General features: G+C 44.8%; 1 protein-coding gene across 1 annotated transcript in view; it reads right to left on the minus strand.

Moving 5' to 3' along the window:
• Positions 1 to 24,288, minus strand: part of qars1 (glutaminyl-tRNA synthetase 1) — a 69,667-nt gene extending 45,379 nt beyond the window's left edge. Inside the window, exons 1-10 of the mRNA XM_073071964.1 lie at positions 24,156 to 24,288; positions 22,424 to 22,571; positions 17,168 to 17,277; positions 11,589 to 11,664; positions 10,391 to 10,455; positions 9,450 to 9,503; positions 6,762 to 6,822; positions 2,971 to 3,042; positions 2,047 to 2,132; positions 464 to 550 (exon numbers count right to left, since the gene is read on the minus strand). Coding sequence (XP_072928065.1) covers positions 464 to 550; positions 2,047 to 2,132; positions 2,971 to 3,042; positions 6,762 to 6,822; positions 9,450 to 9,503; positions 10,391 to 10,455; positions 11,589 to 11,664; positions 17,168 to 17,277; positions 22,424 to 22,571; positions 24,156 to 24,266 — 870 coding nt within the window. The 5' untranslated portion in view covers positions 24,267 to 24,288. The remainder of the gene's footprint in view (positions 1 to 463; positions 551 to 2,046; positions 2,133 to 2,970; positions 3,043 to 6,761; positions 6,823 to 9,449; positions 9,504 to 10,390; positions 10,456 to 11,588; positions 11,665 to 17,167; positions 17,278 to 22,423; positions 22,572 to 24,155) is intronic.
• Between the last annotated feature and the right edge of the window lie 383 nt (positions 24,289 to 24,671).

The raw sequence follows: 24,671 nt of genomic DNA on the forward strand, positions 1-24,671 counted from the left end.
GTCATTGTACAACATTGGGGGGGGGGGGGGGGGGGGGAGGGAAGTACAGTACCAGTGGGGACCAGCCTGTCACTGTATAACACCGGGGCACGGTACCGGTGGGGACGGGTCTGTCACTGTATAACACCGGGGCACGGTACTGGTGGGGTCGGGTCTGTCAGTGTATAACACCGGGACACGGTACTGGTGGGGACAGGTCTGTCACTGTGCAACACCGGGTTCAGTACCAGTCATTAATTTACATCTACCACTCGTTACAGATACCCAAACATTTAGGAAGGATTTTAATAAAACGAGTGACGATTTCTTTTTGACATCGCACATTCTGTGAATGGGGTGCGAGGATGGTATGTGGAGCCCCTCCACCACAGAGCTCTGTAGAGGGTGGCTTAATGGACATGCAGTAAGGAATGAGGACAGAGAGTCAGGCAGGACACACGGAGCTAAACACAGAAACACTCACCCTGGCATAACCAAAGTTGAAGTTGATGGCCTTAGCATGGCCGATATGGAGAATCCCATTAGGCTCTGGGGGAAACCGCGTCCGCACCTTGAAGAAAGCAACATAGGGATGAGTGTGAAGGTCTTAAAGTGTTTGAGCTTCATTTAACTCCTTTCAGACAACCAACCCTAACATCTGAAACAGTGTTGGATTGGGGCCCGTGATGGACAGGCATGAAGAGCACCTGGGAAAACATGGCCAGATCCAGCCTCTCATTGTACCAGTACATCAGATATAGGCATGACCAACTTCACAATCGCATGGACATTAGGGACCAATCAGAGACCAGATATAGGTTCAAGGGGTAATCAAAGGTTAAGTAGCACTGTACGCCCACTGTCCACAACACAGCTCACTCCAAGTGCCCACCACTTCACACACAACTCAGACCCCAGCTGAAATACCCAAACCCTACACTGGGACAGATGCCAACATTAGCAACAATCTTCAGGACAGAACATGCAGTTATGGCCTCCTGGCCTTTCTCCAGCCCACTCTCGCACAGTGTACACCACCAGGGCGCTGGCATGACAATGGACTCCCACTAGACAATAAGACTTAGGAGCAGAATTAAGCCATTTAGCCCATCGAGTCTGCTCCACTATTCCATGACAGCTGATTCATTATCTATCTGAATCCCATTCTCCTGCCTCCTCCCCTTAATCTTTGGTACCCCAACTAATCAAGAACCTATCAACATCAGCTTTAAATATAAACAATGACTTAGCTTCCACAGTCTTCTATAGCAATAAATTCCATAGATTTACCACCCTCTGGCTAAATAAATTTATCTTCATCTGTTTTAAAGAGACTTTGTATTCTGAGCGTGAGCCCCCTGGTCTGAGACTCAGCCACCAAAGGAAATATTCCCTCCACATCCGCTATCTAGACCTTTCAGTATTCAATAGGTTTCAATGAAATCTCCCCCATCCTTTTTCTAAACTCCAGCTAGTACAGGCCCAGGACCATCAAATGCTCTTCACATGTTAACCCTTTCATTCCTGGAATCATTTTCATCAACCTCTCTAAACCCTCTCCAATGCCAGCACATCTGTTCTTAGCAGAATGACCCAAAAACTGCTGACGATACTCCAAGAGTGGCCCGTTCTCTCTTCCTTCCCAGGAAGACCCATCATTACAAGGCATTTCTGTGGCATCATTTCAGCACAGCAGGAGGTCACAAACCCAAACCATCTCAGCTCCCACTTCCCTGTTTAATCAAACTTTAAAAACAAGTCTTTGATGAGCTTTAATCCAATGTCCTTAATGGGACACGAGCATAGCTTGCGTGGTGGAGGTGCTTGACGACAGATGCTGCTTTCCTGCGATAGCACTCCATGTAGGTGCGCTCATGATAGTAGTGTTAGAAAACCATCAATGGGGAGTGAGTCCTGCCATGTGAAACCGATTCTTGCAATAAAGGGACACAACATCTCATCACACATTACATTAGGACAGCCAGGGCCAGAGAGATAAGTCTTAAACAACAGTCTCGAGGAAGTGTGGGGGAGGGGGTGTGGTTAGTGTGTCAGAAACCACCTTACCTGACCTCCGGTAACCTCCAGGTGTTTCTGTAAGAGCTTCATAGTGTTGGGTGTAACAACATAACCTTCCGTCTTATAATTTTCACCTTCAGTGAAGAAAGAAAATTAATTGTGACATTGCATAGCATGAAGTGTCAGCAGTAACAGCAACACCTGTCTCAGGTCACTCTTGATGGAAAGTATCAGGTTTCCAGACACCTATAAACTGGCAATAAACACACAACCAGGACTGACGTACAGTGAGAGTCCAGTGTCTTCAGTATCTAAATTCCATGTTCACCCAAACCAGCCACACAGCCCTGTCCTTGTCCCACACTAATCCCACTGTCCACTCTCCCCACAAATCAATCCCACACTAATTCCACAGCCCTACTCTTCTCCCCACAGCTCTGCATCAATCTCACACAAATCCCACTGCTCTGCCCTTTGGTGAGAACAAGGTGGGAATGACTGGCCTAAGTAAACTGTGACTACTCACCATCAGAGCATTATGTCCGGTGTCAGAATGGAACCACCTGGAGAATGCCCCTTTGTAGAAAGCAGGGAATTAAACAGTCAGAGATGCTGAGCATGGAAACAGGCCATTCAGTTCATCTCTCACTGAATAGTGGACACCATTTCCATTAATGAAATCTCCCAGCACGTGACCCAGCCCTTCAACTCCTCTGGACACTTCGTACACAACAGGGCTCCCTCATACCCCTCTGAATCAGTCTCCACTTAGCCCAACTCTATCTTCCTGGGATCCCCACCCCCCGAATTTCCTACTCCACTCTGCCCTGCACTGTGGAAGCCACAGTACAACCGCCCCTGAACAGAGTGCCTGGGCTTTGCGTGGATGGACACTGAGCAACTCCAGGGTTTAGTGGTGGGGGTGGGGGTGCACTGTGGACAATGGATGACACTGGGGAGGGGAACACTCACCTGGCTGATGGAACTTTATTGCCTCCCCACGTAACTGTTCCAGTACAGATGCAGAGTGCGGCTTCAGTTGGTCTGTGGAGAACAGAATGCAAAACCTTCAAACTCCTGTTTAGCAATGTGAAACCTTAGAATCGCAGCTGTGCGGTACCATAAACACACCCACCTGCCGCTGGACCTCAGTACTGTACTTTCTTACCCCTTGCTCGAGTGATTTCCTCTCCTGAAACTCTGAACAGAAAGTGCCCCAGGCTTTCACCGCGTGTGAGATCTCACTGATTACACCTCAGCATGGTGCTTGCACCACTCTGGACCCCCACCCACTGGTGCAAGTACAGACCACCCCCAGGGCCTGGATTTCCACTGCACCCACCCAAGTACAGATCACCCATCACCCCAAGCCTGGCACTTGATCTGTTCCAGACTGGACCCTCTGCCACCCCCCCACCGAGCATGTACAGATTCTCCACATCGCCCCACAAGCCTGGTTCTCCACAGATCCAGACTGCAACCCATTCACCCAGATCACCCCTCCCAAGCAGCTCTGGATTGTACCCCCCCCCACCACAGTGAGTACATATTCCACCACTCCCTCCCACCGCACAAGCCAGGTTCACCACAGCTCCAACAGGCAGCCCCTCCACCAAAGTACAGATCTTGGCTCCATGAACATAACTCCCTGAAAGTGGCCACACAGGTTGACAAGATGGTTAAGGTGGCATTTGGCATTCTTGCCTTTATTACTCAAGGAAATGAGTTCAAGAGTCAGGAAGTTATGTTGCAGTTTCATAAAACTCTAGTTAGGTCACATCAGGAGTATTGTATACAGTTCTGGTTGCCCCGTTATAAGATGATCTTGGAAAGTCTGAAGGGATTTGTCTGGAGTGCATTGGCTGAGGGGAGATCTGATAGAGGTTTCTAAGATTATGAGACACAGAGAGTACACGGGCTGCATCTTTTACCCAGGGTTGGAAATGTCTAATACCAGAAGGCATGTATTTATCAGAATCAGATTTATTATCACCAGTATGTGTCATGAAATTTGTTAACTTAGCAGCAGCAGTTCAATGCAATAGATAATACAATATAAAAGAAAAAAATAATAAATTACAGTATACATATATTGAATAGATTAAAAATTATGCAAAAAAACAGAAATATTTTTAAAAAGTGAGGTAGTGTTCAAGGGTTCAATGTCCATTTAGGAATCGATGACAGAGGGGAAGAAGCTGTTCCTGAATCACTGAGTGTGCGCCTTCAGGCTTCTGTACCTCCTACCTGATGGTAACAGTGAGAAAAGGGCATGCCTTAGGTGCTGGAGGTCCTTAATAAGGGACACTGCCTTTTTGAGACACCGCTCCTTGAAGATGTCCTGGGTACTTTGTAGGCTAGTACCCAAGACAGAGCCAACTAAATTTACAACCCTCTGCAGCTTCTTTCAGTCCTGTGTAGTAGCCCCTCCATACCAGTCTGTCAAAACAGTAGTAGTAGTCGTCACTTTTATTGTCATTTCGACTATAACTACTGGTACAGTACATAGTAAAAATGAGACAATGTTTTTTTCAGGACCATGGTGTTACATGACACAGTACAAAAACTAGACTGAACAACATAAAAAAACAACACAGAAAAAGACTAGACTACAGACCTACCCAGGACTGCATAAAGTGCACAAAACAGTGCAGGCATTACAATAAATAATAAACAGGACAATAGGGCAGTAAGGTGTCAGTCCAGGCTCTGGGTATTGCTCTCCACGGTACATCTATAGTAGTTTTTGAGTGTAGTTGTTGACATGCCAAATCTCTTCAAACTCCTAATGAAGTATAGCCGCTGTCTTGCCTTCTTTATAACTACATCAATATGTTGGGATCAGGCTAGATCCTCAGAGATCTTGACACCAGGAACCTGAAACTGCTCACTCTCTCCAGTTCTGATCCCTCTCTGAGGATTAGTATGTGTTCCTTCATCTTATCCTACCTGAAGTTCACAATCAACTCTTTCGTTTTACTTATGTTGAGCACCAGGTTGTTGCTGTGGCACTATTCCACTAGTCAGCATATCTTGCTCCTGCATTCCCTTGTCACCATCTGAGATTCCGCCAACAATGGCTGTATCATCAGCAAATTTCTAGATGGCATTTGAACTATGCCTAGCCACACGGTCATGGGTATAGAGAGAGTAGAGCAGTGGGCTAAGCACACACTCGAGGTGCACCAGTGTTATTGTCAGCAAGGAGATATCACCAATCCACACAGATTGTGGTCTTCCAGTTAGGAAGTTGAGGATCCAATTGTAGAGGGAGGTACAGAGCACCAGGTTCTGTAACTACTCAATCAGGATTGTGGGAATGATTGTGTTAAATGCTGAGCTATAGTCGATGAACAACATCCTAACATAGGTGTTTGTGTTGTCCAGGTGGTCTAAAGCCGTGTGGAGAGCCATTGAGATTGCGTCTGCCGCTGACCTATCATGGCCAAGGGCAAATTGCAATGGATCCAGGTCCTTTCTGAGGCAGGAGTTCAGTCTGGTCATGACCAACCTCTCAAAGCATTTCATCACTGTGAGTTCTACTGGGTAATAGTTATTAAGGCAGCTCACATTATTCTTCTTATGCATTAACAGGAGAGTGGCAAGTTTAAAGGAGATTTTTGTTACATAGAGTGGGTGCCTGGGATGGTATTGGAGGCAGATATGACAGAAGCTCATGTAAAACTGTGCAGGGAATAGAATGACGTGGACATTGCAAAGGCAGAAGGAACAAGTTTAGCTGGGGATTTGATTACTAATTTAGTTAGCTCCGCACAACATCGTGAAAGGTATGTTGTGAGGAGGACATTCTGACTGCAACAGGAAATGGGTTGAGAGAGTGGGTAATGTGAGGTTGTACGATTTGGCAAGAGACATCAACAAGAAGATTAAAGGGAGGGTGTGTTAAAATCAGTACAGAAAGTGAATCTCATGGTTATATATGGTGACATACATGTACTTTGAATCTCGATGTTCTTGTGCGTGGAAAGCTATAGACAAGTTGGCAAGTGCCCCAAATGGATCAGAGGGCAAACAGCAATTTATCTTTACTGCAAGTGAGTTGGGAGTTTACAAACAGCATTGTTACACATGTACTGAGTGTTGGAAAGCTCATGACAAGAGTACTGTGCACAGTTTTGACTCTTTTATTTAAGGATATTCTAGCTTTGGAAGAAGCCTGAAGAGATTAAGTAGTTTAATTCCTGGGATGAAAGGTGAGACACCAACTACAGAGGGAGATGGACAGTTTCCAACTGAGAAAGTCAACTGTCCATCTCCCATCATAGATGCTGCCTGACCTTCTGAGTTCCTCCAGTGTTTTGTGTGTGTTGTTCTATATTTCCAGCACCTGCAGAATCTCATGTCTTTGTACAGGATCCTGTGTTCTTGTATGCAGTAAGACCTTCACTCTGTCATAACCCTGGGATGTCCTTTAATAACCATATTTGTTTGTTTCAAACACTACTGGGAACTTGAGAGGAAGTTGGAGTTAAAGCTGATTCAGCACGAGGTCCAATAGACTGAAAGCTTGAAAACTTGGCAAGTCCAAGTGACAAAATGTTTTATAATTTATTCCAGTGACACACTGCACTGCATTCACCAAAGTTAAGGCATGCTGAAACAACCTAGTTCTCCAGCACTTTAAGCAGGCTGCCCCCATCTCCCCCACACCACCAGGTCAGTCCAATCACAATGACCCCCACTTCTATTAGTGGCCCAAGTAATGACCATTCTTTTTGCCTATGTGATTATTTATAACTCACTGTTGTTTGATACTGCGTCCTTGTCCTGAGCGGTGATTCGTGGTGCCTTCTCCTTCGGAGCCTGTAAGGAAAGAATGAAACCCTGCTCAGTGGGACTCCATAGCTGCTGGTACATGCCAGTGACTGGAACTGGCAGAGGCACATTCACTGAGGGTTACTAATTACACGCAGTTACTTGCCTGGGAAACCCAAGAACTAGCCCATGTACACTCAGGGAAAAGGGGATACTGAAAGCAGTGAACACTGCCCATAAAGGTATACAGAATTATGAGGTGGGGGGGGGGGATTATAGATAGATTAAATGCAAGTAGGCGAGCTTGAGTACAACATTAAGAGAAGCTTGGACAAGCACATAAATGGGAGGGGTGTGGAGGACTACAATACAGGTGCAAGTCATTGGTTCTAGGTAGAAAAACAGTTCAGCACAGACTAGATGGACTGAAGGGCCTGTTTCTGTGATATGACCAAGACAGGCAGGCACCCATCCACATACCACAATACTGCTCCTCCCGCAACACTAGGCAGTCTTTAAAATGACACAGTCAGTACTGGCTATTATAGTTCCCTGGTAGACAAAGATCCCTGGATTGTTTCCAGGAGCCAACATCAGTAAATCAAATAATTTGTTCATTATGTCTGTAGATCTTGGTGTGTGCACACTGGCAGCTGTGTGCACTGTTGACCTTAAAACACTCAGACATTTGCAAACATTTTTATGTAACATGCTGTAAGATTTCACTGATAATGTAATGGTTTCTCTCTAGCAGCAATGTTTGGGTTATGACTAGAGATAACGGGGTTTGGAATGCTGTTGTTCTTTCTTGTGAGCTGGAAGAGAGATTTTTGTGGTCTTTTTGCCGGGGAGAGATGAGGAGAGAAGACGCAAATGGAGAGAGTTGGTAGACCACCGGATGGGGTGGACTTTGAGGGTCTGAAGGGCAGCAATGATTGGAGGAGGTCAATGGTGAATGATCGACTTATCAGTGAGCTCCAACATTGTTCAACAGACTGTTTAATAAGATTGGGCCCTTTTTTTCCCTCGTTTCTTTACTAACCATATAGTCAAAGTAAGAATTATAAAGCTTAATCGTTTAATCACATATTGTGTACTGTTTGTTCTTTCAGGGTACTGATTTGTAACAGGGGACACATCGTGCAGCATCCACACAAACGAGATTTCTTAAGTTTGGCCGGGCCGGGGGGCTATCTCCCCCTATATTAAGCTGTTAGCTGAAGCGAGAGTTACACTTAAAAGTTTACTCTTCATGGAGGTCAGAATCATGCCCACAATCTCACTGCCACATAATGCCCATCCTGTAACATGAGTCTTCCTTAGCACTGCCCCTCCCAGAGGGCAGAATCGGGTTTACAATCTCATTGGCATCTAGCAGGCAGTAGCAGTAGGGAAATCTTTCTAAGTTTGTCAAATTCAAACATGCCTGGAAGTCACACTTCGTCAGTGGTACATTCCTCCAGGATGGTATTCAAAGTGATAGGAACAGCTGTACCAGGGAATAAGAACATTATAGCACAGTACAGGCCCTTCAGCCTACGATGTTGTGCTGACATTTTAGCCTATTCCAAGATCAATCTAACCTTTACCTCCCACTAGCCCTCCATTTTTCAATCATCCATGTGCCCATCTAAGCATCTCTTAAACATTCCCGAATTTATTTGCCTTTACCACCAACCCCGGTAGCTCAATTCACGGCCTCCCCCCAACTTACTGTGAAAAACACTGACCTCTGACATCCTGATAGGGGTAGTGAGAATAATATAAATTTAAACTCAGGATACACGCTACTTGGCATTCATTTTGCACTGAAGAACAAGTAATCACTGGTGCGGTAGATGGCAACTATGGTAACTCTGGAGAGTATAACAGGCACGTTGAAGAAAATAACAAGTATCTATCATGGGCACTCAGCTCCCCATCATCCAGGACACCTTCCAAAGGTGATGCCTCAAAAAAAAAGGCAGCATCCATCGTTAAGGTCCCCCAACATTCAGGACATGCCCTCTTCTCATTGCTACCATGCAAATATACTTCATTGCTACCATGAATTATAAAGCAGTGCAGATGCACAGGAGACCTGGGGTCTCTCACCACTCAAGAACCCCTCTGCTTAGCAGGATGCACTCCAGTGCAACTGAAGCAGGGCAGCTATATTAACAGCTCTCTCAAAGCAAAATGATGAGAGAAACATTGATGAACAGCCAAAGACATTTTCCCCAGGGCAGAAATGGCTAATTCTAGGAGGCATAATTTTAAAGTGATTGTAGGGAAGTATTGGGGGATGCCAGAGGTACTATTTAAAAAAAAATAAAATACAGAGTGGTGGGTGCATGGAATGCCCTGGTGGAGGGATATACATGAGAGACATTTGAGCAACTTGTAGAGAGATCTGGGTGAAAGAAAAATGAAAGGCTGTGTGGGAGGGAAGGGTTAGGTTGATATTAGAGTAAGTTTAAAGGTCATCACAACCACATCATGAGCCAAAGTGCCTGCTCTGTGATTTAATGTTCTATGTCTTAAAGGAGGGCTTCCCAATGTGGGGGCCACACAGACCCCTTGGTAAACGGCAGGGGTCCATGGCATGAAAAGGGTTATGAACTCCTGCTCTGAAGTGTCTGCATTCACAGTAAGCACATTAAAACCATCAAACTATGAGTAGATTTAATGAATACCTTAGCCTTCTTTTCTAGGTCAGCTTCAGTCTTTGGACCAAGTAAATTTAGAACCTGTGGGGAGAAGGGAAGCATTGAAAGTTAGGAGCATACAGTCTACTCAGTCACTATGAATGCCTTGTTTCTGAAAAGTTCCTGAAATTACACCAGAGTCATGAAGTTTACTTATCTTTTAATAGCACATTCACCCGTAACTGTACATTTCCTATGGGTGGGGTCCCAATTAAATAGGAAAACAGTCACACACCACAGCCCCAAGACCGTGGCAGGGCATACAGTCACTGACCATGGCCCTGAGACAGTAATGCAGGGGCAACATTAAAAATAAAGCCCGCCCTTTCAAAATGGTTCCCAGATCCAAGGCAACACATCACATCAATATTACCCATTGGTAGCTTCAGTTTTAATAAAAATTTGGAAATCAGTGAATATTTGAGAACAACAGATACAATTTGGATGAAAACCCAGACAGTTTAAGTTTCCAGAAAGAAAGGGGGCTGTAAAGGGTTGCCAAACACATAACTCCCTGCTTCTCAAACAAGGAGACCATATTGGCTTGTTGCTTGGCAGTAAGCTGAACAGAAACCAGGCATTTAGTTCTCCATATTCACAAGTGATGATCATAAACCATGCTTTATATGATTAACTGCTGGAGGAACACAGTTGAGTCCTGATGAAGGGTCTTGGCTCGAAACATCTACTGCTTATTCTTCTCTGTAGTCGCTGCCTGACCTGCTGAATTCCTCCATCATTTTGTGAGTGTTGCTCTGGATTTCCAGCAGTTGCTGAATCTCATATTTATGTTTCACATGAGTGGCCTGAGAAATGGTTCATATTGCCCACTGGGTGATCCCACAAAAGAAGCTGTGCACTGTGGTGTTGAGCCAAGGGCCTGTCTGAGCACCCAGTGAGCAGCTGAAAGAACTCAGGGTTACACTTGCCTGTAAATCCACTTCGTTCTTGACAATCTTCCCATCGGCCCACTTCAGCTTACTCCTCACATCACCTAGCGGGGACAATAGTCACACAGGTTCCATTTTCAGCTGTGACATTACAAAGCCCCAATATTAACTCCTCTTCATAAGCCAAGTGTTCACCAATCCCTTGACAGCGGAAGAACCTGCCTTCTCTGCTTTTAGAAACAATGAATCTCACAGCGAAGGCCGTTCAGTCCATTGTGCCTGTGTTACCTTTGCCTCCACTCCCCTGCTTCTTAATGGCCTATATAGACTGTTGTCCTGCCTAGTCTCATTGACCCACACCAGGACCATAGCACTCCACACCCCTCCCATCCACGTACCTATCCACACATCTCAAATGTTGCAATCAAACTCACATCCCTCACTTCCATTCCACACTCACCAACCTCCGAGTAAGAAGTTCCTCCTTAGGTTCCCCTTAAATAGTTTACCCTTAACCTGGAACCTTTAGCTCTAGTCTTACACAACCTCAGTGGGAACAAAATCTGCTTGCATTTACCCTGTTTTACCCCATCAATTTTGTATACCTCGATCAAATCTCCTTTCATTCCCCTACGTTCCATGGAACAAGGTCCTTGCGCCTTTCCTTTATCACCCCTGGGAATGCGAAACCTTCCTGTCCCATGGTAGTCCAAGAGGTGTCAGAGAGTAGTTGATTTTAATGAAGGATTTTTGTTTGGCCACGTCAGAGATTAACAACAGTGATGTGGGAAAGTGGGAACTTGGAAAGAAAGGCAGCCTACCTTCTCCAAGGAAGACCAGTAATACAGTGGAATTATTAATGACAAATCCCTGGTCTCTGAGATCGATCTTTTATTATATTCAAATTTAGCACAATTTGAACTGACAACCTGATTATTGGGTGCAAACTGCTGGATGATAAGATGGCAAGAATTGGCAGGAGTTGGACATACAGCCCCTCCAATGGAACCTCAACTGATCCAATCCTAGTCTTTATGCCATTCTTCTGCCTGTTCCCTTTAGGATTCTGAAATGCCCCGTTAACATCCACCATTGAAGATCAAGAACCCGCATTCCACTCTTCCCAAGGCAAACTGGCAGACTCCTGACATGGGAAGCTGGCATCGAAACCAGAGGCAAGATGAAAACCACAGAAAGATGAGTGGGCAGAGTGGTAACTCACATGGTTAACACTCACCCATCAGCAGGCCCATGTTAAAACGGTAACGCTCCAACATAATCTGGTTCTTATACTTGCTGACTGCTGCTTCAACCTAGGGTGGACACAAGGACAATGTTAGCAAATATGAATTAAAGGCAGGTCATTTCAACTGTACTCTCAAAACTGAAAGCTCTGAAAAATATTGCCAACATTCCTGCTTAGTATTTCATAATTTACAGTTCTTTAAAAAGATGCAACTACAGAGAGCATCACAATAAACCTGCAGGCACCCGGAGTTTCCACAATGCACCTTCAACATTTAACCATTTAAAAAAGTGCATTTTTCTCTCTCCACACATGCTGCTTGACCTGCTAAGCATTTCTAGATTTTTCCACTTTTCCCTCAGGGTTCTCTTTATCCTGTCTGAATTTGGTGGTGTTAAGCATTTTCAAAAGGGTTAGGGCTAGAACAGCAGGACCTTTAGCCGTCAGAATTGAGACAAGTCATCACTTTCACTTCCAGTTTCACCGAATCACCATCTTCTTACCTTCCCCTTTCACTAGAAAGGACTCCTATTTTTTTTCTGACTTATTACTCCAGCAACGCCTTAGTGCTTAATATTTCTGTGGCTCACTTTGGGATTTTTAATCATATTCAAAGGTAATGTACAACAGTGACATATTGAAGGCCGTGCCATTTTGTCATTGTAGATGGAGTCGATACAGCCAAAAATAACCACTTGGCAACCTTTGGCCTCACAGGACACAGCTCTACACGGTGCTCACAATATAGTCACACAGCACAGGCCCTTGTTGGCCCTTCTGCCCACCATGTTCATGCCAATCCTCTTGCTCATCTACACTAATCCCATTTGTGCCTATTCAAGTGCCTGTCAAAATGTCTCCTAGCTACAGTGGGAGGAGCCGGACTGAGAAGCTATTGCAGAGTGCAGTTTAGTGATAACAGAATAGAAATGGAAAACAAGCATTCAATTATCAATAAACTGAATCTGGGTGGATAGAGATAAGAGTTCACACTAACAGGCACAGTCCCAAGCTCAGCGAGTCTGAAGGAAGAGGCCTGAAGGTCAAGAGAGTCTGGGTCAGGGACCAGAGATTGGAGGTCTAATGTCTGAGTCTGAAGGAGCCAAGGACTAGAGGTCCTGTGGCAGCCTGTCTGTATGCACAGGGGATTGGGGGGAGGGGTGGGGGAAGGAGGGGAAAGCGACTTGTTGTGCTGTTATTCCCTTTAGTTCTGTTGCTGCTGCTCATGTTGTTCTGCTGAACACTGTGGAGATGTTGTATTGGTGCCAGAAAGTGTAGTGGCACCTTGCAGGCTGCCCCCAAGCAAATCTGGAGCACCTGGAGAAAACCCATGCGGTCCCAGGGAGAACTTAAAACTCCTTATGGACTGCAGTGAAACTTAACCCTGATTGCCAGTGCTGGATTACTGAAGGAAGAGCAGAGAAACACACCGACAGTAGCGATCACATTATGCTTCAGAGTGACTGCAGGAAAACTAAGTTGATAAATTATAGAAAAGCCAATGAGGGGGCTGAGAGTCGAACTTGGGAAAAAAGAAAAGCAATAATATTGACAAACAATGCTGCAGAAATTGAATGGGAAATGTTTCAGTGTGGAAAAGCTTCTGCTAAAAGGACAAATGAAGCAATAAGGCAGAAGTTCCCAACCTTAATGCCATTGACACCTACTGTTAACTGAGGGGTCCCAAGCCCCCAGGTTGGGAACCTCTGCTATGAAACGATGAGCAAAGACAAGAGAAGCAACAGAGGCATATACTATATACACAGACCACAAAAAACAAGAGTGAATACAATGAAATTAGGAGAAAATTCAGAGAACAAAGGAAAGGGAAAGAGGATCAAAGGATGTGAAACAAAAGGGTAGAAACTATTTTACAAAATTGAAACTTCACATTAAACTTGCACTGAAACTTCATTACTCTTTGAATATTACACACAGTTCTGGTCACCACGATTCAGAGATAGTGAAGCGGTGCAAAGATTTATAAGGATGATATGGGAAAGGGTGGACAGGCCTGATCATTTGAGAGAAAAGAATGAGGGGCGATGGAGTCAACACAGATGGCTTACACATGGAGAGCTGAATCACAGGCATTCACACAAGAGAGTCATTAAGAAAACCAACAGAGAATTCAAGGAATTTCTTTACAAAAGAGTGACGAGAATGTGGGACCAATGGCGACTGGGAGTGGGAGAAGGAATTGTGTGTCAATAGTAATACATGCTGACCCAAGATTCTCAACTAAGCTGATCCCATTGACCAGTCACCATCATCAGGTGCCATGCCCAGTTTGAACTTTGACTGTCATGGCCCACACACTCCTGTTTCGGGTCAAGTGGATCAATTCATTGGTATTCATTTCCAGTTCTCTGGCTGCTGTCTCCATCATTTATCTTTGCCTTCCTCTTGCTTTCTTCCCTTCAATCTTTCCCATAATTACTGTGCATTCTAACTCCTCTTTCCTAATCACGTGTCCACTTCATTGGACATTGACCTGTGCTTGGCCCAAGCCCTCTAAACCTTTTCTATCCACGTACCTGCCAAAGGGTCTTATTTTTATTGTGCCCACCTCCTCTAGCAGCTTGTTCCACATAGCTACCCACCATCCTGTATGAAGGTACCTTTCATTCCCTTTTACATCTTTCCCTCTCACCTTAAACTTGTCCTCTAGTTTTCCAAAGTTCAAATTTATTTGTCATTCAACCATATACACAAATACAGCCAAACAAAAAAATATTCCTTTGGAGCCAAGGTGCAAACTACAACCAACAGTTATACATTGTACGCATTCTAATCGCAGAAAAACAGATACAAACAAAAAATTAAAAAATAACCAAGCCTGAGTGCCCTTGCCTGTACATCGATGGTGCATGGAATTTGTCCTGGAATCACATTTCTGCAAGAACAGCCCACAGCAGTTCCTCGTAATTGGGCAGTGCAGCTGTGGACCCATATGCAGGCAATCCAGTTTGTCTACCATCAAGCAAACACTGGAGAGCAGCACCAGCAAGAGGGGCTAGCCTCCAGCCCAGCAACACACAACCAGCTCCAGCATCTCCTTCCTTGCCGGCCACAAATCAGTGCCTAGTCCATGCCACAAAGGCCACACAGCTCCTCCGCTGGTCTTGCCAATGAATCACAGTCACAGTTCTCTACTTTACTAATGTCCAATAGGGTCTTGCAATCACAACAGAAACATTCTACCTGTCCAATAGATCACACCTTCCTTCATGTACCAACTCTGATGCCATCTTCCCTGCATGGCTGAAGCAGGCTGTAACATGGCATACCACAAGTACCGCTCCTCCGCTATCCAGCGTCTCACTGATGGGGTAGCCCTGCAGTCCCTAGTGTTGTTACATAAGAAATAGGAGCAGGAGTAGGCCATCCGGCCCATCGAGCCTGCCCCGCCATTCAGTAAGATCATGGTTGATCTGTCCATAAACTCAGCTCCATTTACCTGCCTTTTCCCCATAACCCTTAATTCCCTTACTATGTAAAAACCTGTTTCTTAAATATATTTAGTGAGGAAGCCTGAATTGCTTCCCTGGGCAGAGAATTCCACAGATTCACCACTCTCTGGGAAAAACAGTTTCTCCTCATCTCTGTCCTAAATCTTCTCTCCTGAATCTTGAGGCAATGTCCTCCAGTTCTAGTCTCACCTACCAATGGAAACAAATTTTCTACCTCTATCTTATCTATGCCTTTCAAAATTTTGAATGTTTCTATAAGATCCCCTCTCATTCCCCCTCTGAACTCCACAGTATAGGTCCAGGTGACTCAATCTCTCCTCATAGGTTAACCCCTTTATCCCTGGAATCAACCTGGTGAACTTCCTCCACACTGCCTCCAAAGCCAGTATATCCTTCTCTAGTACAGAGACCAGAACTGCACACAGTACTCCAGGTGCAGCCTCACCAGTACCCTGTACAGTTGCAGCGTGACCTCCCTGCTCTTAAATTCAATCCCTCTAGTAATGAAGGCCAACATTCCCTTTGCCTTCTTAACAACCTGTTGTATCTGCAAGACAACTTTCTGCAATTCATGAACAAGCACTCCCAAGTCCCTCTGCACAACATCATGCTGCAATCTTTCACCATTTAAATAATAATCTGCTCTTCTATTATTCCTTCCAAAATGAATGATCTCACATTTACCAAAGTTCTATTCCATCTGCCAGACCTTGGCCCACTCACTTAAGGCCAATTTATACTTCTGCGTCGAATCTATGTCATAGGTACGGCGTAGCCACGTACCCTACACCATAGCCTGACGCGCACCTCCCCAAAAATGTGACTACACGTTGTGGCGATGCAGACTGCAACAACTGTGATTGGTCTGCTTGGTAGTATCGTATTTCCTCCTACACATTTAGGTTGCTTCTTCTCCGCATTGGAGACAATGAGCCAAATCATCAAATCTACCTGCCGACATCCAAAAATATTTGAAATGCATTTCCTTGTCCATGTCTCTCAGTGGCCAGAGAAGCACAGAAAATTCACCCTCCTTCTGCCTCAATCCTTTCAGTAGTCGTACACACCATCTCCTCCGACGTCTTCTCTCTTTTCTGCGTTGCAGTAATTTCAACAAGAGTAACTGTCGTTCAACATTTATTAGCTCCAACTCCAACATGATGCGCTCAGTTTCAGTCACCATTGTTTGAAGTACACAAAGAAACTCAACATGAAGAAACTCAAGAGTGGCATAGAAACCCCACCGCCAACTAGCGTTTTAGTTGTGAATTGCAGAGCGACGCAGACACACCAACCCACAAGTATAAATGCTCACAATGGCGTAGAGCCTACGCAGAAGTATAAATCAGCCTTCAACCTATCTATATCCCTCTGCAGACTCTTCACGTCCTCTGTACAATTTGCTTTTCCAATTAGTTCAGTGTCATCAGCAAATTTTGCTATGCTACACTCAGTCCCCTCTTCCAAATCATCAACGTAAATGGTAAACAGCTGTGGGCCCAGCACCGACCCCTGCGGTACCCAACTTACCACAGACTACCAACTGGAGAAACACCCATTTATACCAACTCTCTGCTTTCTATTGGTTAACTAATCCACTAACCATGCCAATACACTTGCTCCTATTCCATGCATCTATGTCTTATTTATTAGTCACTTGTGCGGCACCTTATCGAACACCTTCTGGAAATCCAAGTTTATGACATTCTTAATATCCTGCAGTGTCTTGTGATTGTGAAAAAGATGTAAAGGACGAATAACTGCATCTTTGGTTGTACCCAGAGAGATCTGAGCGTGCCACCATCTTAGTGGAAGTAGTCTTGCACCAGGAAAAAAAGTTCTTTCACTCTACCTTTGCCGCAAATGATTTTATACACCTCTAAGACCATGCCTCAGACTACATTCTAAGGAATAGAGTCCTAACCTGCCTAATCTCCATACAAGTCCTGGTATTATTCTTATAAATCTTCGCAGTCTTTGCAGTTTAATGACACCTTTCCTCTAGCAGGGCGTCCAAAATTGAACTCAGTAATCCAACTGTGCCGCACTAATGTCTTATACAACCACAACATAATGTTCTAACTACTCTGTACTTACCGCCTCCTCGATCTGTTCGGGTGATACCACCACTCCGATGCCACATTCTCTTTCAAAGTCTGTGCTGTCAATTGAATCCAGCCGGTGGTTTTTGATATATTCCACAGCAGCTAATTGAAGAAAGATTGCACATCTAATTAATTCGAAATTTCTGGATGGAGAGAGGTTAGTGAGAATGAATCAACAGGATACTTGGGCATTATGCCTCAGGAATGAGGGAAGACAAAATGGGCAGTGGATGCAGCTTAAAAATAACTCTTGCAAGGAGCAGGAAAACAAACATGTTCTGGAATCACAGGCTAAAAAAATAAGTGAGCAGAGAGCTGGAGGAGCTCAAAAGACCAGGCATGATTGATAATTGTGAAATTAGTTAGTAGAAAATAAGTCTTGGGAATGAATAATGGAAAACCAGATGTACAGTAAATGAACTAATGGGTATAATTCAGCAGGGCAGGCTGAATGCCTCCAGCATTTTGTCTGTGTTGCTTGGATTTCCAGTATCTGCAGACTTTCCTTTGTTTGTAATGGTTATAATTTATTCTGAAAAGAAAATCAAAAAAACTGCAGATCCCAGAAATCTGAAATAAAAAGTGTTGAAAACAGTCATTAGAAAAAGCAACACAATTAACATTTCAACTCAAACAACTTTTATCAGAAACATTAACTGCTTTTCTTTCCACTGACCTGCTGAGAGTTTTCAGTATTTTCTCTTTGTTCATATAGAGTCTGTTAGTAACATTCAAAAAATTCTCTGTAAACCTGGAATTGTAAGGGGTGCACTGAGGAAAATTACATACATCTAGATAGTGAGATGGAGCAAGATGTCAGAGTTGTACAACAACAAGAACATGGATCCTAATAGACTTCATTATAAGACTTAAGCCATATCTTATTTCTGCTCCTTCGACTGGCTGATTTATTATTCTTCTGAAGGACGTGCTGGCATTGTAGAGGGTCCAGAAGAAGTTCATGAGAATGATTCCAGGAATAAAAATGGTTTAATGTATTAGGTGTGTTTAATGGCTCTGGGCCTATACTCACTGGACAGAAGATTTGGGGGTGGGGTTGGGGGAGGGATTTCACTGAAACCTACTGAAAATTGAAAGTCCTATTCACCAGGGACACTAAGTAACGACAGACATTTTTAAATCTGGAAGTGGAAGGAGAGAATTCAGGAAAATCACAGTCACCAAGACAATGCAACTGAGCAAGTTGTCAGTTACGGGTTGACAAGAACCTAGATCCTAATGGACTTCATTACACAGCCTTAAAAGTTGACGTGCTGGCTTTGATTTTCAAATTTTAACCAGAGCAACCAGTGGATGGAACATACTAGATTTCCAGAAGGTATAAAGTATGACATCATAGGTCATTGAAACATAGAAAACCTACAGCACAATACAGGCCCTTCGGCCCACAAAGCTGTGCTGAACATGTTCCTATCTTAGAACTACCTAGGCTTTACCCATAGTTCTCTATTTTTCTAAGCTCCAAGTAGCTATTCAGGAGTCTCTTAAAAGACCCTGTTGTTTCCGCCTCCACCACCTTTGCTGGCAGCCCATTCCACTCACTCACCACTCTGCAAAAAACTTACCCCTGACATCTCCTCTGTACCCACTTCTAAGCACCTTAAAACTATGTCCTCCCATGCTAACCATTTCAGCCCTGGGGAGAAGCCTCCGACTATTCACACGATCAATGCCTCTCATCATCTTGTACACCTCTATCAGGTCACCTCTCATCCTCCATCGCTCCAATGAGAAAAGGCCAAGTTCACTCAACGTATTCTAATAAGGCATGCTCCCCAATCCAGGCAACATCCTTGTAAACCTCCTCTACACTCTTTCTACAGTTTCCATGTCCTTCCTGTAGTGAGGTGATCAGAATTGAGCACAGTACTTCAAGCGGGGTCTGACCAGGGTCCTATATAGCTGCAACATTACCTCTCGGCTCCTAAACTCAACCCCATGGTTAATGAAGGCCAATGCACCGTATGCCTTCTTAACCACAGAGTCAACCTGCGTAGCAGCTTTAAGTGTCCTATGGACTCCCAAGATCCCTCTGATCCTCCAAACTGCCAAGTTCTACCATTAATACTATATTCTGCCATCATATTTGACCTACCAAAATGAACCACCTCACACTTATCTGGGTTGAACTCCATCTGCCAGTTCTCAGCCCAGTTTTGCATCCTATCAATGTCCTGTTGTAACCTCTGATAACCCTCCACACTATCCACAACACCCCAACCTTTGTCATCAGCAAATTTACTAACCCATCCCTCCACTTCCTCATCCAGATCATTTATAAAAATCACAAAGAGTAAGGATCCCAGAACAGATCTGTGAGACACACCACCGGCCTCCATGCAGAATATGACCCATTTACAACCACTCCTTGCCTTCTGTGGGCAAGTCAGTTCTGGATCCACAAAGCAATGTCCCCTCAGATCCCATGCCTCCTTACTTTCTCAATAAGCCTTGCATGGGATACCTTATCAAATGCTTTGCTGAAATCCATACACACTACATCTACGGCTCTACCTTCATCAATGGTTCGTAAGGCATGACCTGCCTTTGACAAAGCCATACTGACTATTCCTAATTATATAATGCCTCTCCAAATGTTCATAAATCCTGCCTCTCAGGATCTTCTCCATCAACTTGCCAACCACTGATGTAGGACTCACTGGTCTATAATTTCCTGGGCTATCTCTACTCCCTTTCTTGAATAAGAGAACAATATCCACAGCCCTCCAATCCTCTGGAATCTCTCCCGTCCTCATTGATGATGCAAAGATCATCGCCAGAGGCTCAACAATCTCCTCCCTCGCCTCCCACAGTAGCCTGAGGTACATCTCATTCAGTACCAGTGAATTATCCAACATGATGCATTCCAAAAGCTCCAGCACATCCTCTTCCTTAATATCTACATGCTCAAGCTTTTCAGTCCACTGCAAGTCATCCCTACAATCACCAAGATCCTTTTCCGTAGTGAATACTAAAGCAAAGTATTCATTAAGTGCCTCCTCTATTTCCTCCGGTTCCATAAACACTTTTCCACTGTCACACTTGACTACTCTTATTCTCTCACATCTTATCTTCTTGTTCTTTACATACTTGTAGAATGCCTTGGGGTTTTCCTTCATCCTGTCTGCCAAGGCCTCTCATGACCCCTTCTGGCTCTCCTAATTTCATTCATAAGCTCCTTCCTGCTAGCCTTATAATCTTCTAGATCTCTATCATTAGCTTGTTTTTTGAACCTTTCATAAGCTTTTTTCTTCGTGACTAGATTTACAACAGCCTTTGTACACCATGGTTCCTGTACCCTACCATCCTTTTCCTGTCTCATTGGAACGTACCTATGCAGACCTCCACACAAATATCCCCTGAACATTTGCCACATTTCTTCCATACATTTCCCCGAGAACATCTGTTCCTAATTTATGTTTCCAAGTTTCTGCCTGATAGCCTCATATTTCCCCTTACTCCAATTAAACATTTCCCTAACTTGTCTGTTCCTATCCCTCTCCAATGCTATGGTAAAGGAGATAGAATTGTGATCACCATCTCCAAAATGTTCTCCCACTGAGAGACCTGACACCTGACCAGGTTCATTTCCCAATACCAGATCAAGTACAGCCTCTCCTGTTATAGGCTTATCTACATATTGTGTCAAGAAACCTTCCTGAACACATCTAACAAACTCTTCCCCGTCTAAACCCCTTGCTCTAGGAAGATGCCAATCAATATTTGGGAAATTAAAATCTCCCATCACAACATTCCTGTTATCGTTATTCCTTTCCAGAATCTAACTCCCTATCTGCTCCTCGATGTCCCTGTTACTATTGGGTGGTCAATATTTTAAAAAACTCATGTGGCATGGACAGTAGGCATAAACTGATGCCTTTTTGGTTGGCAAGATGCAAACAGTGGTGAGTCACAGGGACCAGATGTGCCTCCATCATTTTACAATTTATGTAAATGAGAGCAAGGCTGCTGGAGCAGCTGATGACATCACACTAGCTGGGAACACAACTAACAAAGGTATCAAGATGGTGCTGGTGAACACGACAACATTCTGTGGATTACGAACAGAACTTGAAAGTATGCCTCTTCTGAATTAGTCTCGCTGAAATCTGCAGCCTGTAGTTTCCCTCTAAGCAATGCAATACACTTAAGAAATTATTTTAATGGATTACATATTCCATGATCTGAAAGACTCAGAGGACTTGGCTCTCAAGCAAGCACAGCACCCTTAAGCGGACGAAGGTTCATCGACATGGTCAAAGGAAGGCAGGGCGGAGCGGGAGGGGGAACTACAAGCCATGCTGAAATATAGAAGGATGAGGCTCAATCTGCCCAGCATCTTGTTAGCAAGTATGCAATCGTGGAGAACAAAATGGAGAACCCGACGACAAAATTGCAGTATTGACAGGAAATGAGAGATTGTTGTATATCATCTGTCACCCATTACATTACCCTACATACTCTGATAAAGCAACATGGGCAACAACAGGGCTTTGCTTCCTGATGAGCTCAATGCTTGCTTTGACCATCAAAATATGGAGGAACCAACACCAACTCCCACAGCCCCAGAAAATCCTGTGATTTCAATCTGAGACCAACGTGCGAGCATCCTTTAGGAGGGTTAACACACGAAAAGCATTAGGTCCAGATAGGGTATCTGGCCAAGTACTAATGCTGATCAACTGGCTGGAGTGTTTGCTGATTTCTTTAACCTCTCATTTTGGCAGTCTGAGGTAATCACCTGCTTTAAACAGACTTCACTTACACCGAAGCAACAGGTCCACAGCAGATGCCACCTTATTGGCTCTTCACTCAATCCTGGAACAACTGGACAGCAAAGATGCATATATCAAGATGATCTTTATCAAGTACAGCTCTGCATTCACTACCATCATCCTCAAAACTAATCAATAAACTTCAAGAGCCCAGCCTCAATAACTCCTTGTGCAATTAGATTGTCTATTTCCTCACTTGCAGACCCCAGTTAGTTTGGATAGGTACATGAATAATAAAAAAATGGAGTCTGATGTCATTCATTATACAAAAGGCAAGGATTAAATTGAACTTACAGTAGTTTAAAAGGCCAGGATAACCTTGTGGGCCAAAGGGCCAGAACAGTGCTGTAATGGTCTATATTCTATGAAATGTCACAAGTTGCTCAAATGGTTTGGAGCATGTCACACTGTTGTAATTCTCTGATTCAACCCGTTGATTGGCCAGCACTTACCACTAAGCTGTAAGTCAGAGCTTAACCCTTTGTTTGCGATGTACTTGATGAGGAATGCCAGGTGCTGCTGGTCCTTCAGCCGAGTAGCAGCGTTATACAGCAGTGTACCCGTTACCTTGTCTGGAGCACAGCCCAGGATCGCTTCTGCCTGATGAGGACCAGAGGGAGATGTGACAAGCTGGAAAGGGTTGATGATTACTTTTGCCTTTGCCTACAACATACTCTGATCATTTCGGTAGTCCTTTTAATTGTATCTTACATCAAGCCATTGTGCCAGCCCGGGGATGTAAACCTCCAGATAGCTTCAAGGGCAGCAGTGGAGGTAATCACTGCCTTAGATAACCCTCTCTCCAACACACCCACACCTCCCTCCGGTCTGCCCCCACCCTGCCCTTACTGTAGCAATACTGCACAGCCCCTTGCCCCCTCATGGTATCCTCATCTCCCAGCTGTATCCCATGCCCATCCTGCGCCGCTTCCACCCCTCACCACACACCTCATTTCTTTCACCCATCCACCCCCAACTCTCCCTAGCCCTACAAAAATACTCTACACCCTCACGCCAGCCCAGGGCCACTCCACACACCCGGACTAGTCCGGGTCAAGTGACAAGTGAAGTTTATTGTCAATGAACTACATACATGTATATTTTATATATATATATATATATATATATATATATATATAGATAGATAGAAACAAGGCAATGTTTCTTCAAACCAGAGTGTAAAACACATAACTCATAACTTAGGAAGGCAAAGATAAAATCTATAGACGAATAACAAACCAAAATGCTTTAATGTTTCCCATCCTGACCGTTCCTGTTTTCATGCATTGTAACCTCCTGCCTGATGGTAGAAAGTCAAAGAGGATGCTGATGGATGAGTGGCACATACAACACACTGGAGGAACTCAGTAGGTCAGGCAGCATCCGTGGAAACGAGCAGTCAACGTTTCAGGCCGAGACCCTTCGTCAGTACTGAAGGGGGGGGGGGGCAGGGGCCCTATAAAGAAGTTGGGAAGCAGAAGGCTGGTAGGTGCCAGTGGGTGAGTGGGATACTTAATAATATCAAGGGTCCTACATATGCAGCGCTCCTGAGAAATGTCCCCAAAGAATGATAGTGAAGCCCTATGATCCTCTCAGCTGTTCTTGCAGTCCTTTGTAGGGACTTCCAGTCTGATGCTCAACTACTCCCATACCAAATGGAGATGGACTTGTCAGGATGCTCTCATGGTGCTCCTGTAGTACACAGTAAAGGCGCTGCTGAACCTTCTTGTTCAGGAAGTGATATTAAGGAACTAGGTGAGGTCACCCAATCATGTGAAATCCCAGGGCATATAGGCAGGATATTGTTGCCTTCTTTGGCACTGGAATTATGGTTGCCACCTTGAAAAACAGGGAACATCAGATTGTTCCAGAAATCTTAAATATGACAGAGACATAAACACACCACACTACACACGCCACCCCCCATTTTCCTAACCGACCCCAGCACATCCCAGCCAGGCTCAGCCACCACTCCCCCCAATAATCCAAGCTCTCCCACCATTCCCCCACAACCCCAAAGCCACCCACCCCCTCATAACCCAAATTTTCCCACACCCCCCATAGCCCCAACCCACGCACACATTGCCTCCCGGCCAGGCCCCTCTGTCCCCATCCTTCGGTCAAGCGCAGTGCCGGAGACGGCTGGGCTCACGTCCGGGATACGGACCCCGGAGCTGGCCTTACTTGCTGCACAGCCTGTGTGAGGGTAGCACTCAGCGCCTCGTTCCGCAGAGTCTCCCGCGCCTTCTGCTCACTCAGACCGATCCGCAGAAACAGACCGAGCTCCGCCATCATGCCCGGTTCTGGACATATAGCTGTCAACCAATCACAGCACCTGATACTCCCAGCGTGCAGATTCCCTAATCCAATCAGCAGTCACTAAGGGAAGCGCACAACCAATCACAAAGGATATCCAACGGTCAATAGAAGATGCCGCCTCGAAGGCGGAAATGATTGGACAGACGGGGGGCTTCTCCGCTCTCGCTTGAACAACTCAATAAATAGCAGTATTGCATCAGCCAAGTGACGGAGGGAGGAGTAGTATTGAGGGAGGTTCACACTGTGGGAGGGGTGGCACTGAGGGAGGTTCACACTGTGGGAGGGGTGGCACTGAGGGAGGTTACACTGGGAGGGGTGGCACTGAGGGAGGTCACACTGGGAGGGGTGGCACTGAGGGAGGTCACATTGTGAGAGGGTGGT

The sequence above is a fragment of the Hemitrygon akajei genome, chromosome 19, assembly GCF_048418815.1.
Source record: "Hemitrygon akajei chromosome 19, sHemAka1.3, whole genome shotgun sequence".
NCBI lineage: Eukaryota > Metazoa > Chordata > Chondrichthyes > Myliobatiformes > Dasyatidae > Hemitrygon > Hemitrygon akajei.